General features: G+C 38.7%; 2 protein-coding genes, 1 long non-coding RNA gene and 9 other non-coding genes across 16 annotated transcripts; 10 read left to right on the top strand and 2 right to left on the bottom strand.

Annotated features, from left to right (window-relative positions):
* The first annotated feature begins 946 nt into the window (after positions 1-946).
* Positions 947-2966, top strand: LOC127780849 (uncharacterized). 4 transcript variants are annotated; one of them, XR_008018834.1, is made up of 4 exons: positions 976-1064; positions 1900-2035; positions 2176-2354; positions 2467-2966. It is a non-coding gene; the product is annotated as an uncharacterized LOC127780849 (long non-coding RNA). The 4 variants fall into 4 exon arrangements; XR_008018833.1 differs by lacking the exon at positions 1900-2035 and having other exon boundaries at positions 947-1027; XR_008018832.1 differs by lacking the exon at positions 1900-2035 and having other exon boundaries at positions 962-1064.
* LOC127780958 (small nucleolar RNA U36a) lies at positions 1624-1708 on the top strand. Its single transcript, XR_008018852.1, has one exon. It is a non-coding gene; the product is annotated as a small nucleolar RNA U36a (small nucleolar RNA).
* Positions 1785-1878, top strand: LOC127780990 (small nucleolar RNA Z223). Its single transcript, XR_008018880.1, has one exon. It is a non-coding gene; the product is annotated as a small nucleolar RNA Z223 (small nucleolar RNA).
* On the top strand, positions 1924-2037 carry LOC127780995 (small nucleolar RNA Z278). The gene has a single exon (XR_008018885.1). It is a non-coding gene; the product is annotated as a small nucleolar RNA Z278 (small nucleolar RNA).
* On the top strand, positions 2156-2261 carry LOC127781017 (small nucleolar RNA snoR97). The gene has a single exon (XR_008018906.1). It is a non-coding gene; the product is annotated as a small nucleolar RNA snoR97 (small nucleolar RNA).
* LOC127780956 (small nucleolar RNA snoR111) lies at positions 2460-2588 on the top strand. The gene has a single exon (XR_008018850.1). It is a non-coding gene; the product is annotated as a small nucleolar RNA snoR111 (small nucleolar RNA).
* LOC127780963 (small nucleolar RNA snoR134) lies at positions 2661-2810 on the top strand. The gene has a single exon (XR_008018857.1). It is a non-coding gene; the product is annotated as a small nucleolar RNA snoR134 (small nucleolar RNA).
* Positions 2868-2951, top strand: LOC127780959 (small nucleolar RNA U36a). The gene has a single exon (XR_008018853.1). It is a non-coding gene; the product is annotated as a small nucleolar RNA U36a (small nucleolar RNA).
* Positions 2967-3024: 58 nt separating the features above from the next.
* Positions 3025-3118, top strand: LOC127780988 (small nucleolar RNA Z223). The gene has a single exon (XR_008018878.1). It is a non-coding gene; the product is annotated as a small nucleolar RNA Z223 (small nucleolar RNA).
* A 59-nt stretch (positions 3119-3177) lies between these two features.
* LOC127780994 (small nucleolar RNA Z278) lies at positions 3178-3292 on the top strand. The gene has a single exon (XR_008018884.1). It is a non-coding gene; the product is annotated as a small nucleolar RNA Z278 (small nucleolar RNA).
* A 4649-nt stretch (positions 3293-7941) lies between these two features.
* LOC127779986 (transcription factor JUNGBRUNNEN 1-like) lies at positions 7942-10330 on the bottom strand. Its single transcript, XM_052306930.1, has 3 exons — positions 9932-10330; positions 9235-9563; positions 7942-8736 (listed from the first exon to the last, which is right to left on the bottom strand). Exons 1-3 carry the CDS (start codon positions 10179-10181, stop codon positions 8263-8265), a joined length of 1053 nt encoding a protein of 350 aa, XP_052162890.1. The 5' UTR covers positions 10182-10330; the 3' UTR covers positions 7942-8262.
* Positions 10331-20407: 10077 nt separating this feature from the next.
* LOC127779550 (uncharacterized) lies at positions 20408-25706 on the bottom strand. Of its 2 annotated transcripts, none has more exons than XM_052306355.1 (10): positions 25584-25706; positions 25322-25426; positions 24575-24636; positions 24410-24493; positions 24292-24323; positions 24108-24189; positions 22411-22639; positions 21464-21691; positions 21019-21311; positions 20408-20895 (listed from the first exon to the last, which is right to left on the bottom strand). In XM_052306355.1, exons 1-10 carry the CDS (start codon positions 25605-25607, stop codon positions 20580-20582), a joined length of 1455 nt encoding a protein of 484 aa, XP_052162315.1. In that variant the 5' UTR covers positions 25608-25706; the 3' UTR covers positions 20408-20579. The 2 variants fall into 2 exon arrangements, with proteins under 2 accessions (XP_052162315.1, XP_052162316.1); XM_052306356.1 differs by having other exon boundaries at positions 24410-24484.
* Positions 25707-25744: the final 38 nt, after the last annotated feature.

Raw genomic sequence — 25744 nt, 5'->3', positions numbered from 1 at the left:
GGATGAACTGGACGAAGGCGAAGGGGCGGTCATGGCGCAGCCAGATGTCGGCCACATCGCCATAGACCTTGAAGTGGCGGCGGAGCTCCGCTTTGCCGGTGCCCGGAGCAACGCGGCCCACGAACAGCCTCGCACTGATCTCCGGTGATGTCCTCATCGCCGATCGATCGATGCGCCGGTGATCTGCTTAGTATATATTGGTGTTTTGCTTCTGTCTCTTAATTAATTTCCATATGCCTAACCTTGCCTCCATATATATTACTACAGAGAGAGATGATGCGAGTCGCCTTCCGATTCTGTAATGGTGTCGTAATACGTCGTCGGTGGTGTGGCTGATCGAGCGTGTGCCGGACTGGCAGCTCACGCAGACGTACGTTCGTGAGTTCGTCGACGACCGGGACTCCAAGATCTTGTTGGCTTCCCCTCCCTATGATCGATCTCAGACATGAATCCACAGTGCAGATGCCGTTCACGCAGTTTGTTGGGCCTTGATCATCAAGCAAATAATCGCCAGAACACGGATCGAGCAGGTGGTGTGCACTGTGCAGTGCAGCATGTACATTTTGGTTGAGCACTCTGTAACTGAAGATCATATGCAGAGCGTTTGTTGATGACAAAGATTCTCAAAGTACGTGCAGACATGATATACTTTCTTTCATACAATACAGAAACAGAATTACACTACGAAAGGTACGTTGCAATCATGCAATGTACAGATACATCCAGTTTCTATCTACTAGGATCAAGCTAGGTACGTTGTGGCCGTTGATGAAGTGGTTCTTGTGGGTGGGCTTGCTTTGAACTGAAGGTGGGCCCGGACCAACGCTTCGTTTGTACATCGCAATTTCGGCCCGCTGGGCCGGCTACCTCATCGCCCACCGTCGGATCGTTCGATCACCGCCTGTGAATGAAGTACTAATAAACCCTAAGCAGCCGCCGCCTCCTTATATAAACGCGAGCCCGCAGCTGCGGCGGCGCGAGCAGAGGAGGGAGGCGGAGCAGCAGCCGCCGAGCCGCCGCCGTCTTGGTAAGGCTCGCCTCTCCGCGGATGCTCGCAAGAGAAAGTAATGCCGATCTCCCGCTCTTTTTCTTCCCGTGTTTCCATTCGGTTCGAGGCTTCGAGCAGATGTGCTGTTGTCTTGTTGATCAGGTGTCTTCGATGAGCGCGTGCTTAGATCGTTTTTTATTTTATTTTGGATGAGTTCATGTGTCATGTTAATAAAATATAATTCGAGCTCAACACAAATTAGAATTGAATCAGTTATCATTAGAAATAATCTATAATTTATCGATGTGTCATGTCAATGAAGAAAATCTTAGACTCATAGTTGTACTGATGTACATAGGTTGATAGGAACTTGATTAGCAAGGGTTAGTATGTGTTATGTATGCCCTTGATAAATCTTATCAGATTGCACAACTTGAATAAATGCTTGTCCCAAGTGAATAATGTATGTTCTGAGAAACTTTCCCACACTAAGTTAGTGGCAAAAATTGTAAATATAGCTATTACTATACTTTGAGTTTCTTCAGTGGACAATCATACAATACAAGTATGGATACATTTCAAAATTATATCTTTCGAAGCGTTTTCTGTTTTTTCCCTTGGAGTTTGATATCGGATGGCAGTGATTTGACATTACCCGCGCTTCTGATATAATCCGTGAAGCAAAGGGAAAATAATGGTTGAATTTCTTAATATGAGCCATTCGTTCAGCTATCATATTTCCTCTAAAGTATTAGTGTTTTTGTCTGGTTGATTTACTTCGACTGCTAGATTTGGTGGTTGGCAGTGATGATACAAACTTTCAGCTTACAATGCCAGTTCTGCTTCTGAGAATACATGACAGATAAAGCTGATATATATCTGAGCCTTTTTTTTCCATTATGTGTTTGTAGTCATAGCATCCAAATATCTAATCTGCCCATGATGAGCTGCCCAATGATTAGAGGGTGTAGTTGGCTCAAGTTCCTGTTTATCAGGAAGAACCTACTTGCAGCTGCTGCATTCACATGTTATCAACGGGCTTCTGAGGTTATAGACACTCCTTATTTTGCTCGTCCATCAAATTTTGGTGTTGTACTTTTAGGGATTCTTTTCTCCATTGAGAAGTTGCATAATTTTTGCCGAGTTTAACTATCCTTCCGCAAGTTAAGTTTCTGATTTGTGTGTAGGCTGAAAAAGCTCGGAGATTGTGTGTTGACATCAGCTTCGTCTCTTTATATCTGTGAGATGGGAGTTAAATGACAGCACGAAATTCCATTCTCTTTGGGTGCACTGGTGCAGTCCTCCCCACCTACAAGGATCAGCCACCATCACTGCTGCTGCTGCACCATTGCAGCTTTCCTTTCTGGTCTGTGTTTTCGTGTTGCCTTCTACATGTTCAATTTGATTTCTTTTCATGGATCAATGGTATATGATTTTTTTTCCTGTGTGTTTTGAATCGTCCTCTCTTGCTCCTTAAGGTTGGGGCACCAATATCTCCATGGCGTCACCATCTTTGCAAGAAGGGGATAGATCGACGCGTCAAGAAATCGTTTCTGTTGTCATGGCTCCAGTAGGCAATATGATTGTTGCTTGCGTACAATTTTTTCTTGACGCAGACTAGTTTCTTTTCTTGTGCTCTGCTGTAAAAATTCTGTTTATATCTGTTCTGTTCATGCACGGTGCTAACCCCGGGCTTGTTGGATTGGAATCCTCTGAAGAATGAAGCCCCAATGCCTGTGCTAGATCCACCATGCCATTCAGTGTTGCAGGTCATGATGCTTCGAGCTCGTGATTGGTCTGTGTCAGCGTAATGGATACATTTCAAAACTATATCTTTCTTAGTGTTTTCTATTTTTTTCCCTTGGAGTTTGATGGCTGATGGCAGTGGTTTGACATTACCCGCTTCTGATCTAATCCGTGAAGCAAAGGGAAAAATAATGGTTGAATTTCTTAATATGAGCCGTTCATTCAGCTATCATATTTCCTCTAAAGTATTTCTGTTTGTGTTCATTAGATTTACTTTGTTAGATTTGGCGGTTTGGCAATGATGATACAAACTTTCAGCTTACCATGCCAGTTCTGCTTCTGAGAATTCATGACAGATAAAGCTGATATAGATCTGAGCTGAATGTTTTTCTTTTTCTATTATGAGTTTGTAATGTAGCATCCAAATATGAAATATCTAATGTGCCCATGATGAGCTGCCCAATGATTAGAGGGTGTAGTTGGCTCAAGTTCCTGTTCATCAGGAAGAACCTACTTGCAGCTGCTGCATTCACATGTTATCAACGGGCTTCCTGAGGTCATAGATACACTTCTTGTTCTGCTCGTCCATCAAATTCCGTATTGTAGTATCAGGGATTCTTTTCTAGTTGATACACATTGATTTGCTAGTTTTTTTTGAAATGGAAAATTCTGATTGAGCATTGAATTAATTTTCATTGAGCATTATCGTGCTGCTTGCTCTTCTGCAGGAATCTCCATGATACAAAACAAAACCAACCCTAGATGTGTTCTATTGCTGACACAGGGAGTTGTAAGTACATGTTAAATGGTGGCATACTATACAGCTGTACAATAGACGCAAGAAACAATAACCACTTACATGCCATCCTCCACCCTGAAATAGAAAACCATTTTTAGCATGTTGGTGCTTCATTTTGTATTCCATTGGGATATAAAAATGGTACAGAACAACCATTTTTAACCCAATTTTGTATTCCTTTGCGGATATAAATATGGTATAGATTGTAACTTGATATCTGGACTCATTTCGGGTTTGGTGTTCGCTATTTGTTCCACATGGTACCTGGACGTGAGTGGTTCATCTGATTCAATGCCATTTTCATTGATCTGAAATCGCACTTTTCTCACAATTGCGCTGATTAACTTATGAATCAACAGATACTTCGGCACCAGGTTCTTCGAAAAACTCTTCCAGTAAATCAGATTCTACGCGCAATTTTGGAGAGTTTGTCATTCCTAAAAATGTATCTGGTGACCACAAGAGCTTATGCAGAACTATGCCGTTGCAGCTTCATAGAAACGAAGCAGGCTAAGAATTCTGTTAGCTTGTTGGATTTTTATTGTAAACTGAATCCATCAACAATCTTATGACATGGATCTTCCAAAAACCTCCCATAATACTCCAGAATCGGACGAATGACCATAAGCACTAATATTACAAGTTCCATCTGTGAGTAAGCAATTGGAGCTCTAGAATCTAGATAATGAACATTCCTGAGAATAAATCCACCCTAAGTTTTCAGCCAGAAGGTAAATTCTCTTCACCTAATTTAAGAGATGTGATCCCGCATGGCCAACTGATTTTGTAAGTATCCGCGTTTATTTAGAACCTGAATCAAACCGTAGAATGGCTGAACGTAATGCCTTGCTTTTCTAGGAATAATTAATTATTTGCCACTTTTACGAGTGGTGCTAAATGATTTGCCACTGGACCCACATGTTATAGACACATGAGGACTCACATGTTATAGACAGCGAGTGGCAAATAATTAATTGACACTTTTTAAAAGTGGCCACACAAGTTAAATGTCCCGCTTTTCTAAGTATCTTTTAATAAATACAGTAATAATAATAGAGCTTTATATAAGCTTGCGGCACGCTTTGCTTCGTCCAGTTGAGCTAGTTTCTGAATATTATTGCTGCTTCTGTCGCCGCTGCAAACTGTAATTGTTGCCATTGAATTCTTTCTTTTTGGTGAGGAATATTGCCATCGAATTACAGCCTCCGTCGTAGAAAATTTAACCTCTGTTTATGAATCTGAACTTAGACTATGCACAATTTTCTGGTCTAAGATATCGCGTGTTCCAATTAATTAAAAATAAAAGGCATGCAGTGAACTGATGATCCACGTCAGAGAATTAATTTGTCCTGAATAATTACACATCAGTGTGGCTGCTGCACTCAAAACAATACAAAGACCAGGTGCAACAGAAAGAGACGTGCACAAAAAACAATTGGTCTCTTGCAATGTTCAGCTATGCTTGCTTGAGGTAAGCAAGGTTGGCTAGCTCTAGCAAAGCTTTCCTGTCCTCTCACCTACCATGAAAGTGACAAAGGAATGTGCTCTTCGCTCTGTCCAATACTTTTTTTTTCTTTAGAACAGCTCTGTTCAATACTCCCTCCACCCCATTTTAAATACAGTTACGGATTTCCGTGTCCAATATTTAATCGTCTATGTTTGTTTAATTTTTTTATCATTAGTATTTTTATTGTTATTAGATGATAAAACATAAATAGTATTTTATATGTGATTTATTTTTTTAATTTTTTTATATTTTTTAAGCAAGACGAACGGTCAAACGTTGGATACGGGAATTTATAACTGCACTTAAAATAGAACGGAGAGAATACTTCTGTTCTTTTGTCACTCCAAAAGCTTTAGACAAATCGCCAAAATATAGCTGGGGGTGATGCATATATGCATTCGTGATATCATTTATTATTATTTTTTTGTTGCCGGTCGGTGGATTAGACCGATCAAATTTCAGTAAGATAATATACATATGGGGAGAGTGCATAAAAAAGTATCATTCAATTCGTCCAATTTTTTGTTTTAACACTGTTATCTGACGGCACTAGTTTGTATGAGAATCAGAACAGTCTTTGAGTAGTTCCATGTTGGCTCAAAAGTCAGAACGTACGTGTACTTATCTGGTTCGTATTTATACGCCAAACAGTACAAGGCTGCTAGTCTGGGTCAAATTGTCAGGTGGCTGCAAGTATTTCTTTTATAGTTCCTTAATTATTTTTTTTCTTTCTTTCTAAGAAGAAGAAGGTCAGACGGCTGCTATAGTAAAACAACAATACAAGAGTACGATGTTATGAGCTACGACAAAATACAGATAAAAAAAGAGACTTGCTTTATTCTTCAGCTTATGAATTATATACATGATCTTGGTAAGGCTGTGCTCAGTGTACTCCAGTTTTCCATCCTCTGCTTTCTCCTTTTTTAACACACTTCCTGAACCCTTTTTTTAAAACAAAATTCTACAGAAAGGTTGTTTCAAGAAATCTTATTAATTACTTTTAAGATTTTATGGTGTTCTCAATCATTTCGTGGCACCGGGTGTGGCTGAACCATCTACGATGCGTTTCAGCTATTTCTAGATCAACCAAAAGCAATTGTTCCTGGCTCCCCAATAGATTGACCCGCAATAACACCTACAGCTTCCCCCAATTCGACCAGATCGCCATGAGTGGAACTCCGACCAACATGCCCCATCCTAATAGGAAAAGGAAGGGAACAGATACCCAATATGATTATTGGGAAGAACTTTTGGTGAACTCGCTATCAAACTACAGCCTGCGCTAGTGGCTCAATCCGTTGCTTGTTGGGTTCGATTTGTACCCAAAGACTAATTGAAATGCGTTTTCATTATGGTCTGACAGAACGACAATTACAACAAATCTTCTTTTTGGCTAATACTTAATCAATCATGTTAACGTTTTATGGCTAATACTTAGTCAATCACGTGCTAATGAGCCAACCTATTTTTTGTGCCAGAGAGAAAACTTGTATTCCCTCCATCCAAAAGAGTTAGACATGTTACTTTTGACACTAAGACCGAGAAAAAATTAACTCATTTGTAACAAAGATCTATACATGCATAAAATCAATGAGTACTACGTACGATACTCCTTGGATCGATCAAATATTTAATTTATCTCTTCATTTAAGTCTTGGATATATAAAACTACATATATGATCAACTTAATTGAGAACCATAATATTAAATAAGTCAAACATTTTTTGGATGGAGGGGGTGTTGTCTAACACACCCTAATAATAGTACTTCCTAACCCAGTCAACTTTGCGACCCTTCCTACAACTAGCTCCTATCACCGTAGCTCTAGCTAGCAGGGGCTCATCCAGTATGGGTGTTGGGGAACTCAAGTCCCATCTACCTCATTGGATCACTATTGAGAGAAAAGGAGAGAGGAGGACGCAGGAAGAAGAGAGAGAAGAAAGTGTAGGGGAGGGAAGGGGGAGGGGGCTGGAGAAGGAAGAAGGAAATAAGCCCCTCTCTATCCTTTTTCTAGATCCGCCCCTGCTAGCTAGTGGTGTCAGCACCCCTTGCGTCGCGCTCCTTTCTTCACTATACCAATATCTATATCTCTACTAACTATCCTTGTGTTTCTATTGTCCCTAGCTCCTTTTTCCCGGCTGGAGTACCCGCCAGTTTGCCATTTCTCGCCCGCTCCATTACCAAATTTTACCTACATTTGCGCTAATGAAGTGGTCACATTCATATAGGGAGAAGTAGCATGGGCTGTTGGATTTTTATCCAACTACCTGGATCATGCTAATGCTTGCAAATTAGTCACTCCTATGTTCTGCGAAAGTGCTAATCAGTATTATAAGTTCATGATGCCAATTAATATGATCAAGCTAGACATTGTCGGACGTTTGATTATTCTCCCAAAAGCGGGCGTTATTTCATCAGTTGGAGAAAATTGTTTTAGTACTCGGTCCAATATTTCTAAGAGATGCAAAGTCCAAGAAAGATTGGTTGTGACACCAACAACCCGCTATATAAAACATTGAGTCTCAATGACTGCAATATCAAAAAAAGAAATTATAAAATCAAACTTAAAATGTGCAACGTAGTTGGAATTCTAGTTGAAACATTCTCTTCTTATGTATGAAACATCAAATTTTACGACTAAAATATGTGTATATTTTTTCATCGTAATATAATAAAATGATCTTGTTGTAAATATTTAATTGTAACAAATTCAACAGTGTAACCGGATCGACAATTGGATAAGTAATTTAGAAGAAAAAATTTTAATATTAGTTGATAGTCTTCGTGCATGCATGTATTCATAGTTTGAGTACAGAGCATGGCACATAGAGAAAAGAAAGAGGTGAATTTGAGGGTGCCCAACCATTTGGGTTGTATCTGGCGTACGTCTGAGGCTGGGCATTTTTGTTAAATTAATATGTATTTACAATTATAACACTCAATCACTCGTAATCCCCTATAAGATACACATTGACAATTATTACTGCCTACAAGAAAAATAACAAAAAAAATCAACAAAGGGCCTCTCGGCCATCAACATCTATCCTAATTTCACCTTCTTCACTCTTCAGAACTTCCCTCATGTGGGCCCTACATGCCAGTCTCCTGATTTGTCGACAGATTTTTTTTTTGGGTGCTCATTAATTCTCTCTGCTGCAAAGCTTAATTCTCTGTAACAAATTAAAAACTGAGCTACAAACTGTAAAAAAAAAATCAACCTAATTAAGCATATATATGATCATAGAACAAGCTCGGATCGGCGAGCTCCATCACCATCCTGTAAATGTCATCGTTGCATCCATCCTTGTAGTAGAAATCGCTCGGCGCCGGCGAGCTGAGAACGCTCTGATCATGGCCGAATCCGGCCATCGCCGTCGCCGGCGAAGGCTCCGGCGGCGGCGCCGCATGCTGATGAAACACTGTGGTATTATCATTGCTGCTACTGTTCCATTGCTCCTGGAAGTAGTGCTGGTTGCTGTAGCCACCGTTCACGTTGCTCGCCGGCGGCGGCTGGAGGGTGTTCATGTACTCGACGACGTCGTCGCCGGCGCTGTCGGACTCGAGGCTGCCGGTGATCGAGCTCGTCGCGTCCGGCACCGGCGCCGGCACCGCGGCGGCGGCGACGGCGAGCTGCGGCTGCGGCTGCTTCTTGTGGGTGATGTTCCTCTGGAAGATTCGGCAGATGGTCCAAACTTCCTGCATTTTTTTCACGAACACAAGAAAAGTTCAGTTCGTCGTCGTGCAAACATTTCGACACGTTCGAGGACACGTGTCAGTGCGTCGCGCCACTGTTTCCACGCACGTGTGAATGGAACCAAGCCGGGTTCGCGGGAAAGTGCATGCAATGGCCGATCGACGGCGACGTCGCCGGAGGTGAAGAAGATGCATGTAATTAACAGGTTTTAAATCTTCCGCTATAGCTGTTTGAGAAAGGTTTTAGCTAACTATTTACTCTCATGTACAATTTAGTCGCTATAACTCTATTTAGCCCACCGCTATAGCTGTCTAAGAAGCTAGTCTATTCATCTCGTAATATAAGGGATTTTGTGTGGATGTGACACATCCTAATACAATGAATCTGGACAGACCGTCTGTCCAGATTCACTGTACTAGCTAGGATGCGTTTATGGGACGGAGGGAGTAACTGCTAATGTCTTGGAAGCTCGCTATTTAAAATATTGGTAATTAACGTACCGCTTCTTGGAGGCTCGGAGGAGGGGAGGAGCGGCCGGCGGCGAGGTCGTCGGCGGAGGAGGGCGGCGGAGGGAGGCGGAACTCGTGCATCATCCAGTCGGTCTTAGTGCCCTTGCCGGCGCTGCCGCGGTAGTAGACGAGGGACTTCTTGAGGCCGATGCAGTCGCCGCCGGCGGCGGCGGCGGCGGCGGAGCAGATCGGGCGGTCGATTCCGGTGGCCTTCCAGAAGCCGGAGCCGGTGACCCGGTTGGGTCGGATGCTGTTCCTGTACTTCCTCCCTCGAAGGCAGAAGAAGTACCATTCCTTCTCGCTACCCACCGTGCTCGTCTCTGCATGCATCAACATGGTTAATTAATTAATTTGATTAATCCCCACAAGGTTTAGCTTTTCATGATCGAATGATCGATCTAGCTTATAGTTTGAAACAAAAAAAATCACGTAAATATAGATATTATTCATGTTGTTAATTATATGTGTTAATTCTTGAATTTACTCAAGGCCTGGTCACTAAATCTGTCATGTTATTCTATTGCATGCAAATACCCAATCTTAGCTGATAGGAACATCATGCTCCAAGCGCATGAGCTTGTAGATCACCATGAACTACAAGCATATATATATGCATACATGCTGTGATTTTTTTTTCTTTAATAAGTATTTGGTGATCATGAACTTTTAATTAGTTGAATGAACTTACTGAGGAAGTCGGAGGGATCATGCTTGTAGATGTCCATCTCCTTGATGATCTCGATGCTCAGCCGCTTCCCGGCGATCTTCCGGCGAAGGTAGAACGTCACTAGCTCCTCGTCGGTAGGATGGAACCGGAATCCGGGGAGAACCAGGTCATCATCTTCTTCCTCTTCTACCTCCTCCACCCCTCGTAGAATCACATCACCAGCTCCAAGTTCATCTTCACAACCCCTCTTCATCTCTGCAGATGGCACCATTAAGTTTATCTTTGATGATCAGTGTTCGCCGTTCGATCGAATCGTCGATTCGATCGATCGCCTCCTTTTCTCTAACAATCTAGGAGCTAGAGAACGAAATTGTTCTTGTGTTGTTCTTGAAATTAATCCCTGTGTAAAGATATAGGGGAGATCGATGAAGTTGTTGAGAGGAGATGGCCATGGAGCCATGTATATTTATATGGCTCTGATGGATGTGTATAGTGAGCTAAACTAAGCTGTCTGTTGGTTTGTGAAAGCTGCAAGAGGATGGAGTCATGAAGTTTCATGGTTGCTTGGTCCAAGTCACTTGCTTTGACTTCTCTTCTCTCTAGCAACCATGTCCATATCGAAATATATCAGCATTGGATGCATGTGTGTGTATATCCTAATTTTTTTTTGACAATTCTTTTCATTTGAAATAAATGCATATCTCGTCATTTATATAGATTATTTGCCCGTGGTACGGCCAATTGAATGGCAAAAATTAATATATGCAATGACGTAGATTAACAGTGCCTGGTAGTACGGTGCGTGTTTGGTAGAAGTTGTTGAGTAGAGTTTTAATTTAATTTATTCATGTCTGTTGGCTTTATTAACTACAGTATATTGTTGTTACGGTTGAAATTTAGACACGACAAGACATGCTCCCAGGCCCGTTCAGCCACGTCCCGGGAGAGACGTGCCGCCAAAGTTTACTGAGTCATCTTGCAGAAGATTAATTAATAATATCACTACATGGTTTAATGTGACTGCCGGCTTCTTAATGTTGATTATATTGATCAGTATATATTTCTTAAATTCTTACTCCCTCCGTCCTAAAATATAATTTCTCTATCAACATTCTTTTCCCAACTAATCATAATTCTCCACCATTCACTTTTTCCACTTACCTTCACTGCTCATCCAATCACAACATTCCACCATTCACTTCTATCTACTTTCTTAATAACTGTGTCTAACTTTAAACTTCTTATATTATAGAACGGAGGGAGTAATTATTTAGGATAGAAGCTAATGAACACATTCGATCGATCTTGGCCGTGGGATAGAACAACGACGATCGATATTGCTTAGACAGATAAATAGGGAAAATATGTAGTGCAAACCACATATGTAGTGGAAACTTGGAAACTACCGTTGGATCGAGAAATGAACGTCCGAGATTCGTCCACGTCACCATGAGTTAAAATTTAACTCGCGGATTCACTCATGAGTTAAAATTTTATTGGGAGTTAAATTTTAACGTATGGTGACGTGGACGAATCTTGAACGTCCATTTCTCGATCCAACGGTAGTTTTTAAGTTTCCACTACATATGTGGTTTGCACTACATATTTTCCCAGATAAATAAGGGCCATATATGGTAGAGAGCTAGGTTTGCAAGTAGGTATTGCTCTTTTTGATAATTCGTGGAGATGAAAGCTGATGGATGATCTGTTTAATTATAGTGGTAAATTAAATATTTTATATAATAAATTAAACAAAGAGCTTATATACAAAGTAGTATAATCAATGCGTTAGAAGATTAATTTTATATTATTAGAAAACATATTTTTAAGAATCATCAAGCAAATAATCCGCGACAGGATCGAAAGTACTCGATCTGCATAATTGGATCAACTCTTCTTTTTTAATAACAGATAGAATCGATCAAGCCTCAATGAAAATTTTCATAGGTGGATATATTCACCGCCAGTCTAGCTAGATCACCCTATATTATTTACAGTGGTTGATATGCATAAATAATAATGAATTAATCAATGATACGGAGTATCCATAGACCATTGAATTGAATTAATTGACATTCTTAGGTGGTATAGCGCATCTACTTGTTCTTTCTTATTTCATCAATAATTTACTAAACTAACACACAAAGTGCAAAGCATGCAGTGTACTGATCGAGTTGTGCCTTCGAGAAAAGTAGAAAGTAAATTTGACGTACCAACCAACTACCAAGTCGATCCGTTCACCCTGTCAATCAAGAAACCCACCAGGCCAACAAGTCTCAAATTTTTTTACTACAGGATCTTTGCAGAAGAGAACAATATATTTTCTATAGAAGACTGAATGCGATGTTTTTCAATACAACGTATCTAGACAGACTTCTTATTCAGATACATTGTACTAAAAAATATTATATTCGATTCGATTCTATATTTTTGTGTTTGGGATGGAGGCAGTACTTTCAAAGACAATAAGTGCATGCATGGTTATTGGTAAAGAAGAAAGATCAGAATTAGCATGTGTAGAATTCTCCTTGCCCGTATATGCTATGTGAAACTATTTTCTTGCATGGTTGTTGGATACAAAGACGAAAGGGACCAGTATAAACAGTCGCAAGAAGGAGTCAACTTCATCAAGATTTGATGGGGTCCATTTGTGAGAAAATGTTTTTCGACATTCAATTGAGACACGTAACATAGTTTTATGCCTTTTGGTGCAACTTTAAGTATTGTTAATTAGGAGAATATCAATTTTGGGCTTTCTTCTACTTACACTCCTATGATGTTTTCTACTTACTGTGCATACAATCTAGCTAGAGGCTAGTAAGATCATTTCAGCATGAACAATGGCGTGACGTCAGCACTGGGTGTCAAGTAGGATTAATTTGTGATAATGTGAAGGCAAGATTAACAGAAGAGATCAATATTTTGTCTGTTAATTAACAAATGTTATAATATGCAGCTTCATACCATATATAGCGTCATATACTATCTATATACTTAAAATTAAATAATTGAATGTACAAATTTAATGTAAATAATTAATTAACTAAGCATACAATACGCTGTACAAGTTGTCTGTGTATCATCTGGCCGGTATGACATGAAAAGATTATATAGACGACTAATCTTTAAACCGTTATTCATGCATGCATGATCTTCCATGTGGAATTAATGATGGTTATTAATACAATGAGCTATACTTTACACGATTTCTCAAACAATATTTTAGTTAATTTGCTATTTTTAATTTATCTTTACAAATATATACCCCTATCGTCCACAAATATATATAAGGGACTCCAGGTTGTTTAGAAGAGTTTAACGTTAAGGCAAAATTGCTTTGTTGCCCCTAGGACTTGATTGAGAAAAATCACATACCAGTGAGCAATAAATGCAGCATAGTTGGATGAATTGAAAAAGTAGTACTAAGAAATGTCTTATATTTGTAAACAGATTTTGAATTTAAAATCCTTTATATTTGTGAACAGAGAACACTAAAATTTAAAATAAAAGTATTGTATTTTTTATGTAATAATGTAGTCTATTCGGTTATTTTGTTTATGAAAGTAAAAATATGACTACACATCAAAATTAACCAAAATTGGTTATTTCCAGTCGATTAATTTGTTTAAGTTGGTTTTTGCCCACTTAGATCATACGGTCAATGTCTTAGAATATCATACTTTACTACTTAATTAACATTCTGAAAATGTTTCTTTTTCACATCAAGATCATATATATACACTATATTTCCCATAGTTTGTTTTGTCTAAATTTTTATATTTAATTAAAATATTGTTTTGAAACTAAGCCAACAATTTCTGGTACCAACTACAGTATGTCCATGACTTCCGAAATGGAGCTTAGCAACAAAGTACAAGCCAAGCGGCTGATGTTGGACTAATGCATTATTATCCTCGCTAGACTTTTGGCTCCACAGATTTTCCATAAATTGATTTCCTCCGTGATCTTGGATAGTCTCTGAGCCTCACACATGCTCCCTCCGTCCCGAAAAACAAATCTAGGACTGAATGCAACATATTCTAGTACAACGAATCTGGACAAATGTATGTCTAGATTCGTAGTACTAGGATGTGTCATATCCGGTACTAGGTTGGTTTTTTAAGTATGGAGGGAGTATCCTTGTTTTTGAATATTCTTCTCTTTCACTCTTTCCAAGCAATCTACACAAAACCATCACCACACACACATATATGCATCACAGACCTATTGATCTTCAAAGATATGAGTTTACAAAAAGAGGAATCAGGGTGATAAAACAAAGTATAGAAAGAAGTTTGGGAGTAGGACAATAAGGGACTGTCTACTCTACATTTGATAGAAAACCTTCAAATATATTGTAAATTTTAGACCGTTGGATCACTTTAAGATTTTTGCAAATCCCCCAAACCTTGTCCCTTCTCCTTTTTTCCCCCTCTTAGCTGCCGCACGACGCGCAAGAGCTCGACTTCCTGATGTCTCTTTGACGACACCGCTTGAGCTCACCGGCTGGCCAGAAGGCCCCAACGGTGCCTGCGAGCCCCCTCCCCCTCCCCCGCGCGCCCTCTATCTTCCTCCTGAATGCGGCAGTGGTGTGGTGCCCTCATCCTCACCGTCTTCTCTGTCTCTAACAATCCCCACCACCTAATCCGTCCCGGCTACAACCTCTTAACCACAACCTTGCTTTGCCCCCCCCCCCCCCCCTCCACCACCCTCCTCCATCCCAAATGGCTTCGGCTCTGACTCCGGCGCCTTGCCGCCGTCCAACCCCGGGCCATCGCCTCCCACAAATATCACACTAAGCCTGACTCTCACTAGTCGAGTTCATCATCGTTGGTCGTCAGTGTTTATCAAGGTCGTTGGAGTTAGAGGAAAAGTCCATTTGAGTACAAATCATGAAGCGGATTTGAGGTTAGAAATTTGCAATATTGTATCTCTATTTTTCTGTTGGATGTTGTTTAGCAATTTTGAAAAAATATATATGACTGGTTGATGATGCATGAGAGTCAATGTGCAATATATCTTTCAAGGTACAGCGAGAGATTGTGAACCAAACAAGTAGTTTATATGGAATCTTGTGTTTCTGCTAGTTATGGCTCACGTGCCAAGCAATTTGAAGATCTGAACTTTCGTCTGATCTCTCTCACAAATACCTGTCAATAGCCATATAGTTGGATCAAAAATATATATGTCCAAAGACCCCACATATTTTTTTCTACTTTATTTTCTCTCCAATGTAAATCACGCAAGTGGATTGTGTTCGATTGGTCAATGGAGCAATCCGTGATTATATAATTGCGATCTTGGTTGATGGATTTTTCCATGGATGAAAAAGAAAAGACAAGCTATATAAGAAATGTCGCCATGGTAGGTAGGAAACCTGTCAGTGTGTTCAAGGACTAAATCTATTATTATCGTTCCCACGTGTGGCTAGAGATAAGTCAGCTAATTAAGCAGCAAACTAGTCATTTTTAGAAAGCCCGTTATGACCAACAATTGATAAATTATTTATAAACATGTTGTTGAAAACCAGATAGAAAGCTGATGACTTGTATCGATTTTGAGAGGAATCGTTTGTACGTACACAAGCATCTTTTGGTTCCCATATGCTCTTGTGGGTCTAATACGCTAATGCTACAAGACAGCAACATTGCACTTCTAGTTGACTAAACTCACCTTGCCGTTTGACAAAACTTTCTTTGGAAGCTTATGGAATTCCTGTAGAAGTTAGTGTGTTTAGTAGTATATATGTACATATTAATGTATTTCAAATTCTTATATTAGATGTATAAATATCATATGGGAAGACAATCATTTTGTCTCAAATGTACTTTCGTAATTAGTATTGAATTTTGTAAATGTATTAGATAAAAATTAGTACTAGTTTATAAAATTGTAATCTGGACTGTACCGATGTGCAAATCACCCCGACTGTTTGTTTGACAGTTATTTGGTCAATGCATGCATGGGCTCAAAGTTGTAGCATGTCAAATCACACTTCTAGCTACAGTAGCAAAGCCAGTGACCTTGTCGAGCCCGGATGACTAAAATCACTTTTCGATGATCAACTAAATTTTAGGATTTATTTGAAATGTAGGAATGAAAAAACAAATAATTTTAATAGAAATATAAGTGTAAAATAGAGATTTGTAAAATATAGAAAAAATAAATGAATGATTGTTTGAGTAGACCAAAACCGGAAAAAACCACATGAATTGAGTGAGATCGAAATAGACTTAAAAAGGAAATTTCGAAAAGGTTGAAACGTTTGATAACTTTTCTCTACAATCTAAATATACTGTCCATTCCAAAATAAAATTAAAGGATGGGATATGATTTTTTTCAAAGGTATTCTTAATTAGGATTTTTTTATGTAGGATTGAAATCCTTAAATAGGATCTTATGGACTGCAATGGTGATTTATAGTGGAGGTCACGCCTTCACGGAGCCCAGGCGCGCGGTTAACCAACCAAATTTGCCGCTGTTGTCTAGCTGTATATCCAATCAAACCAAATTTGATGTAATCCAACCGGAACATACATTACCTACCAAATTCCTGGTTAATTCATTAATTAATTTCCTACTACCTCTGTCCCAAAATATAGCAACTTTTCGCTATAAATCTGGACACACAGTTATCTAGATTTATAGCTAAAAATGTTTATATTTTAGGACGGAGGGAGTAGCTTCCATGTAAGGTCGTAGCATATGAAAAAAAAATGCACCTAGACAAAATATCCCTGTAATGTGAACATGAGACACAATGACTTCCGAGCACTTAAATTGATTGGTTAATTCATCTTTGACTGATGTTTTTTTTGCGAGTTAATCTTCTAGCACTTTTATTGTCAGAACTCAGAAGCCATTGACTGTCCTCAATTATTCGTTCTGCTATTCCCAAACCTTATCTTACACCTAAGTTAATTTGATTAACTCCGTTCCAACAATATGCATGCATACACATGCAGGTCGTACCGTACGTATCTGATGAACTCATCTACAAGAAATTATGACTCTGGTTAGTACAAGATAACTTCAATATTGGGACGGTGACCAAGTTTTTTAACACATGCGCCGCTATGACGACTCACCTTATTAATTATGGACATATATATATGAGTTGGTGAGCTTGGTAAAGAAAAGTTTACTGAAGTTAGAAATTCAAACAGTTTATAGGTCATCACTAGTAAAAACTATTTAAATGAATGTTTCCTGATGTTTTCTTGTAAAGCCTGTGTAACTCAGCTAGTAAAGTTTGCTCATCCGGTCAGTTTTAGACTTGTGGTACAGGGTGCCCGCATTTACATCTAATTATTTTTTAAGTGGTAAACGATCTTTTGACAACGAAATAAAATATATGTTGTGACTTTATCGATTTCAAGATATGACGGTTTAGCTTTTTAGTATGCTCATCGGGGTAGAGTGTGTGTATGTGATAACTTTGTCGATTTTAAGATATGTTGGTCTGGTATTTTGGAGATACTTATAAGAGCATGATATACATGTGTATATATAAGGATGTGTATGCGCACCCTTGAGCGTGATACTGTGTTTTTTTTTTTAAAAAAAAAAAGAAACTCCACCAGAAGACATTGACCGTCCAGGTCGTACAAAGTACGTACATGATGAACTCAGCTACGAATATGAGTATAGGGGTTAGTACAGGATTACATTATTAATGGGATGGTGACAGTTTTTTTAAAACATGCATTCGCGGCTATGACGACTCACCTTAATTATGGACGTGACGAGTTTGGTGAGCTTGTTTAAAAAAAAAGTTTACTGACGTTATAAATTCAAACTGCTTAAAGGTCATCTCTAGCTAATTAAAAACTAATTAAATGTATGCATAAAGGGTAGGATGTTCTATTTCATTATTAAAAAAAATTAAACGTATGTATGACCAAATCTTAATCGAGATCCTTTTCAAAATACTGTAATACACACTCTTACCACGTACGGTTAAAAATTAAACTTCACCAACATGTACATACCGTCACTGACACGTGTATATATCAAAGTTTCTGTACAGTCGGCATGTTGATATACTCGTGGTTTTGCTATTTACAAAGTCGCCATGATATCCTAACCTGCTACAAATTGAGATGTCAAGTTGTCAACAGCGTTCACGGCCATATAAGTATCCACGTATACTTCGAACTTACTTATTTCATGTGTCAGTTTCGGAGCAAAGAGCAAGTATATTAATTTTACATGCTCTGGATGCAAATAAAGTTCGATGGAAGAATATATAGGAGATGGATTTTCATCCTTAAAAGGGGACATCCTCTAGTTTGTAGCATATGCCTCCTAAATAGTTATAAAAAAAATTGATAATATATATTAATATAAAGTATATCACTCCACAACTATGTAAGGCTAAATTCAACTTCTACATGATGCAAAAAGAACAAATTAAACTGAAAATAGTTAACATATATTCGCAGTTATATTTATTATTTTTTTACAACTTGTAGAAACTATTGAAATTGCATATTTCTGAAGTGATATATTTCATTTTAATCTATCTTACTATTTTTAAAAAAATTTATAACTACATTTAGGTGGCATCATGTAAGAAAAGAGGGGACATCCTCTATATATATACTCTTTTGTTTATTTTTAAGTTGTTTATAGCACATATTAAAGTTAAGGAAAAAGATTCTATTTCAGTCATCTCAGTATTAAATTTTGAATTTTGAAGCGCTTTGATATGACCAACTAGTAGGACATTATAACCAATCACTCTGAATTGAGAAAACACGTCTGTATGTAGGAGAGTTTGCCATGTGCCAATATAATACTTCTTGTTGTGCACAAATGCTATACTACAAGTTTCAGTACGTCGGTTAGCTACAATTTCAGAACACCATATTGTGATATTGATCGTATACATGGTTGAATGTTTTTGCACCAATTTGGATTATCAGGTTCATTCATAGCTTGCTCATGTTTAACGGTGAGACCGGGAATTGTGAAATAGTCGGCGATTAATTAAACAAATGCTTACTTACAGGTCTAAAATTAAGTACGGTCTTGACTAGAAGATGACCTTCATGTAGTTGAATCGCTGTGTGTTAGAAATACTCCTATATTTTTGTGACGACTTTGACAGCGAGCTTTGAAATAATTGATGAACAAATGCTTATATATAGTCCAACTATACGGTTTTGACCGGAAGAGAAGGAAATTTGGTACATTTTGTTCATGTGTCATAAATGAAGTTTCTCTATGTAACTTCATTGCCATGGATAAAATACAGAGAAATCTATGCCACCAATTAAGACTTGAAGCTTCTCTTTATGTAGTCGTGTCAACTTTCAAAAAAGGTTAATTCATACTCCCTCCGTCTCAAAAAAAAAGATAAACCCTGGGTTTCTATGTCCAACTTTGACTGTCTGTCTTATATGAAATTTTTTTATAATTCGTATTTTTATTGTTGTTAGATGATAAAACATAATTAATACTTTGAAAGTGACTTGTCTTTTTAATTTTTTTATAATTTTTTTAAATAAGACGGACGGTCAAACGTTGGGCACGGAAATTAGGATTTGTCTTTTTTAGACGGAGGGAGTATGTACGTTGTTAGCAGACCAAAAGGGATCAATTATCATCAAGTTGTCTGAAACTTTTTAGGCTAGTTAAGCATATGCCTCTTCCAGAACAAGGTCGCTGATGAACAAGTCACTAGCAGGTTGATAAGACCTTTTCTTTAGTACTAGAGATTCGAGCTGTTTGCAATGTGTTCATAATTGCTTAATTAGCTTATCTCTTCCTTTTGACCAACCTTTTACTTGTCTTCCCAATTAATTTGAACTGTTCCTTTGTGATGATGTCTACAGTAAATTATTGATAGTTAGTGAGCAGGTGATGAAGAATGGGTTTCATTGCTTCATTTTACTAGCTACAAATTTCACTAAACAACTTGTCCCCAAAAAAAGACAAAGTTGTTCTAGCTCTCTCTAGAAGGCACTACGGTTTTTCATTTGAAGGTACAGACAGAAAGGCATCATGTTTTCGCTCATGTGTATCCGCCAAAATTTGAATTTTTAACCTTAAATTTAGAATTATAGAATTAGTTTTGAGGTTTTTTCATAAGTTTATTTTTTCAGTCTTTGCTTTTAAATCGTTAAGAGCACATATATAAAAGTTTTATTCACAAATTACTATTCATTTGTAAATATGCCGTTTCGCTTATTCCTCGAATAAATGAAACGATAGGTCTGAAAGACACTACCCCAAACTAGAGAAATAGCTAGGGCATTTGAGTACTTATCTCCACAAAAATGCACGAGAACGACGGCTTCCTTTTTTTTATTAAAGAAAACTAGGAAGACAAGATGTTCATTCATCACTTGTTTATATATATGATACAAGCAAAGAGTAATAGATGTCACTAATTAATACTCGAACAGGATGCATTATGCAGCTCATGTGAATTTAGTTCAGAGCACTATCCTGATACCCTGAATCACGTTGACAAACATGGACTTTCAGATGTACACACCCACAATTGCACTGTTTTATTCCACTTGGATACAGTGAACACGTTGTGGAACTAAAGTCCATGAGCTCATAGCGAGCTTTAATTTGAATATATGAATGTTTGCAATGAACTAAAATGAGAACATAGAATACAAGCCAACGGGGTTAAGAATAGAAACAAGCCAGGTTAACCGTGGAAAGCATTCTCAGATACTGGTTGGCTATCAACAGGAATATCCAAGCTGTTATCTTCAGGTTCAGTGGTTACTTCTCTTACATCAGACACTTCAGAAGAATGAGGATTATTCCACTCCGTGACCCCAATTGTAGGGATATCGACTCCATCATCATCCAAATCAACTATGTTCTCAGTAATGGGTATTGGATCTGTATCACTTAAGCAAGCTTTATCCACATTATCATCTTCCATGTCTACATGCTTTGAAGACGTGGAGCACAGCTCCGACCTCTCCTCGCAGACTTGTTTTGTGCTAGTGTCTTGGCTGCAAAGAGAAGATATTCCAAAACCTTCTTAACTCTCCAATCAAGTTTTTTAGAAGAATCTTATGATGCTTTTCAATGATTGAAGGAACAGGAAATTAAATAGTAGAATATACATGCAGAACCTTCGTATTTGCAACTGTAGCGCGTCCACAAGAGCTACGAGTTCTTCCTTTTCTTTTGTCGCAGAATCGAGTCTACTCGCAGCATCATTTATTCGCATATCAGCATCTGCTGCTGAAACTCTTGCTTTCTCTTCAGCCCTCACAACGGCTGCTTCTAAAATTACAGCATTTCCTCTAGCTTTTCCTAGTTCAGAACGCCACATTTGAGCTTCTTGAAGAGCAGAATCTCTTTCCTTGAGTAAATGCTCCCTCTCTTCTGAAAGAAGCTTTGCCTTTTCTTCCGATTCCCTTAACTGTCAATACAAAATTCAGTTCACCTTTAAAAATGCACATTCACAGATTTAGGATCATGATACTCAGGTGTATAACCATGTAAATGCACGAATAAAATATATTTATATATAATAAAATGCATAGTATATAGATTAACTAAAATGGCTATTACCCTAAGCAATGAAAATTCAATTTGTTTTTCCTGATCTTGTTTCAGGCGTTCAAGTTCTGAAGATAAAAATCTTCTCTGCTCATCTATTGAATGAGCTGCAGAAGCAGCAGTTTCAGCTGCTTCAGCAGTCTCCTGTAATTTATCTGTAATCTCTCTGATGGTTGCGTCACGTGCACGGATATCTTGCAATAACTGGTGAAGTTCATCATCTTTAACTCGAAGGGTCTCCTGTAAATTATAGATATACAGTACAAAAAACAAACTTCAGTATCCAAAAACAGAAGTCTCACATTAGTGATACACAACTAATACCAAAGAAGGCATCTTCAAAATGTATAGGTAGTTCTTTTTTTCTCAAGCAGTCATTAGTATTAAAAATAATTACTATACAAGGACATTGTTCAGACAAAGATCCTGAGAACCAAATACTAGACTGCTTCCGAGAAGCAAATGCAAATGCATATTTTTATCAATCAAACTATAACTTGAGAAGCATTTTTTAAATAAATTAATAGGAATCTTTCTATCTTGTTACTAGCTCATAACGGTGTTTGGAAAATTTTCATCAAGAACCAAAAGAACAGGAACAAACATAAGCCAAGTGGACGAACAGGTTTGAATGTACCAAAGTAAACATTCAGTTTATCAGAGCTGCTGTTGATGCCAGTTTGTGAAGTTCTATCAGACTACTTGAGTTGCAAATTTCGATACTTCATAATAGATACAGATGTTCTTTTTATATTACTCACTGGTCTGATAAATTAAGTACCAATAACTTAGTTTGCGAACATAGTGTAACACTTGAATATAATACTAATTGACTACAGCAAGGATATTTACTTTTAAGGGTCTAACAGTAAGCCTACATTCATCAGTAGTGATTTCCTTCACAACTACTAAGTTTTGATTCAGGTATTCCTTAGTACGTAGTACGAAGAAGAGCTTACCATCATTATAGTGAGATCATCTAATTGACCTTTACTGAGTTTATTTGTAGTTGAGCCCAAAGCTGCCCGCAGGGATACCTTCATCGCTGCCTCTACCTCTTTGGATGCTTCGATTGCAGTCGCATTGGCCACAGCCACAACTGTAGCAACTTTTCCCAATTTGGTAGGACCATTTCCACCCAACAAATTCACTGCTTCTTTGTGAGCTTGTAGCACCAACTGAGAAGCACTGCAGGTAAAACAAGAAATTTTACTAGGTTTCACGATTCACAGCTGAAACAATAGAGAAATAATAACACAAAGCACCAAATGAAAGCCTTTAGCCAGCTTATAGCCCATTAGCTTAGTTGTCGGGTGGACAACTGATAGCAGTATAGATACAAACAGTGAACAAGAAAGCCTCTGCCTCTATGAATAGCACCACAAGCACTTATTTGGAATAATGAAACAACTCGATTTTCCCAGGCTCTAATCTCCACGAGTCAACGTGCCTCCCAAGCACAAGCCCTCAAGCATTGTAATCTTTTAACAAATACATACGCGGCAACTGATCTAATGCAAACATCAGAATATGAAATTTGTTGGAAAAGTACCGAGTTTTAACGTTTTGAGGTACTTATAGATCACCAAACCTCAATACCCAAAACTGCAGGCTGGTGTTGCACCCGTGTTAGCTTAAATTGATATTAACATGTCAGTTTCTCGCAACAATGTATCTTATTGTATAAGTCTTACAAAAAATGTACAAAATATCATTTTGCTTCAAATATATCATAATAAATCATTACGGTAGTTAAGCAATTAAACCATTAAATTTTTGAGTAAATTTCATATTGGACCACTATTTTTTACCTAAGTTGCAACTTGGACTAGGGATAGGACTAAGTTTTCACTTTGGACCAGGGAAGTCTACATTAATGTTTCACTTTGGGCCAGTTCTTCCACTGCCGCTGTTCTCAAGTGACTCCTGCTGACGCACACCTGATCAATCCTGCCTCATCTCCATTTATTCTAGATGCTCTAGACAAACTTGAGGTGAGAGAGGGAAGGCTGGATGAGAAGACTAAGCACGCTCAAACTCTGCCGGCACTGCAGCCACGCTTGACCTCCGCAAAGGGTTGCGACGCTCCCAATTTGCAATTTGAAGGAAATAATTAAGTCCAAGACAATTGGAGGAGAGCTGACAATGCAGTGGGTTGTGCTCCTGAACCATTCTTAGGCCATGTGCATACATTGATTCGATTATTCAATCTCGTTGTTCTTCGTCTTGTGCGCTCCCTGGCACTTCTGCATGCTGCAGCCGGTCGTGTAACAGGAGTTGGAGTGGGCCTGAGAGGGCTAGCTGGCCAGCCGCTATTTGCTGCTACTGGCTGAAGAGACAAGCTCACCGGTGTGGATAGAGTTGGGCTCAGGGAGTTTTGAGGAGGAAGAAGGAGAAAGATCCACTGACATGTGGGCCACCGGTACAAGGTGCAAAATTTGTAACAATACCTAGTTCTAGGTGAAAAGGCTTACTAATGCCTGGTCTAATTTGCAATATAGATAACTAAACCTAGCCCAAAGTGGAATTCACTCTAAATTTTTTTCAAACATTTGTAAGATACCCCATAGTAGCAAACTACTAATATAATAAAGGAAGAATGCTGTGCACATGGTTTAAAAATAATAACATCGACAATCATAGATCACAAGCTTACTGTAAAGTGGACACCCAAGCTCTTGCAGCACTAGGAGTTTCTGCACAAAGAAAATATTCCTTTTTCTGTGGGGTTCCAATATCTAGAACATTAGTCATTGAATAAAACAAAATAGAGGGTCCCAAAATAAATATCACCCATGCAAAAGAATGTAAGGTTAAAAAAAGTTAGTCCGTGTGGATACAGAAACAGCATCCATCATATTTCGGCAGTCCACTGCACCAAAGGAAACATGAGTCAGTTTAGTGCTTATCGCGTAAGTCTGAAATATAATAATGGACTAGGAATGAAGCATATCGTACTGAAAGTTCATTGGCGACAACGTCACAGTGCTTGTTGAATCAAACACTATTATTCCCCTCACAGCTGCATCACTTCTACGAATCCTAAATGAGAAGTTAAACTATGACCACAAGATAAAAAATTCTATGGTTCAAATATTCAAAAGGAGCTGTAATTTTGCATACTTGTATTCCATCTTTCCAGTTGCAGGATCAAGTATAACCCACCGTTCATTCCATTTTCTTAGCTGACAATTGAAGGTGTGAAGTTTATCAAGGGGAAATAGGAAGACTGGCATAGTACATTCAGTAATGCAAAAGCAGAAGATAAATGACTAATGGACTACAAACACACGAAAATTTATCAAGAAGTCAAAAGGGGAACCGGCATTTGTTTTAAGAAACATCATATTTACATCTACACCAAAACAAAAAAACAAAACAAATCCAAAGTTGCCAATTACATCCCTGCATTCTGATCTGCAAACAAGCATCTAGATAACAGGGAGAGGCAGGAAACATCCCGATAACCTCACAAACCAACTGACATACATGAGACTTTGTGCTTGGACACTGCCTACAAATGTAACACAGGCACCTACTACCTTTTCTACAATATGTCGCTCCCACTCTATTATGGTTTTTCTACAATATGTCACTCCCACTGTATTATGGATTTTACTTCATAGCTAAACTTAAAACCAGAATCGACAAAGTAAAAGTTCAGATAGCAAAATGTCAGAAACTCCTAAAACGCAAAACAAACAGAAGCTTAAAGTATACTGAACAACATATAAATCCTCCTAATTCATCATCCTAGCCACAGCCACAGTAACAATAGCAGGTTATAGTTGGCAGAAATCAAGAAACAGGAGAAAATGCTAAGGGGATAATTACGCAATATGGAGAAGAAAAATTAAGATAAGAAATTACTGTATCGGATCGCTTCAGGAGAGGGCCCTGAAGGAGGTGGCGGCTGGAGGTGGACGAGAGCTGCCGCCTCACCCGCTCCAAGCTGCTCTCCATCTCTCCCACCACCTGCACTCATCGACCACGCAACAACAAAAAAAAAAAAAAAGACAAATTCCCAGCTTTAGCGAGATTCCGCTCGAAACGAAACCCACATCCCTACAAATCTCGCAGAGCTCTGCGTCCTATCCAGCGTGATCCCGAGAAAGACAGTGAAAGGACTCACCGTGCTGCTCCCGCTCGACGCCATGGCTGCGCCGGATCAGAGGGGAGGAGGTCGGAAGGCTGTCCCCGCGCGCGTGAATTCGACGAAATGGAGGGGCCGATCCGCAAAACGACCAAGCTAGGGAAAGAGAGAAAGTCGTCTTCGATTCGCGTCCGGTTTTA

Source organism: Oryza glaberrima, chromosome 7 (assembly GCF_000147395.1).
Source record: "Oryza glaberrima chromosome 7, OglaRS2, whole genome shotgun sequence".
In the NCBI taxonomy this organism is placed as follows: Eukaryota; Viridiplantae; Streptophyta; class Magnoliopsida; order Poales; family Poaceae; genus Oryza; species Oryza glaberrima.
Note: the sequence above shows the minus strand (reverse complement) of the source record. Positions and strands in the feature narration are given on the sequence as shown.

Excerpts from the sequence above, each read along its gene's own strand:
- LOC127779550 (XM_052306355.1), bottom strand. The coding sequence starts at position 25,607 with ATGGCGTCGAGCGGGAGCAGCACG. Across the intron at positions 22,640-24,107 it reads GCTTGGGTGTCCACTTTACA|TGCTTCTCAGTTGGTGCTAC; the intron begins GTAAGCTTGTGA and ends TTTTACCTGCAG. Across the intron at positions 20,896-21,018 it reads CTACAGTTGCAAATACGAAG|CCAAGACACTAGCACAAAAC; the intron begins GTTCTGCATGTA and ends TTCTCTTTGCAG.
- LOC127779986 (XM_052306930.1), bottom strand. The coding sequence starts at position 10,181 with ATGGTGCCATCTGCAGAGATGAAGAGGGGTTGTGAAGATGAACTTGGA. Across the intron at positions 9,564-9,931 it reads TGATCCCTCCGACTTCCTCA|AGACGAGCACGGTGGGTAGC; the intron begins GTAAGTTCATTC and ends TGATGCATGCAG. Across the intron at positions 8,737-9,234 it reads CTCCGAGCCTCCAAGAAGCG|GAAGTTTGGACCATCTGCCG; the intron begins GTACGTTAATTA and ends AAAAAAATGCAG.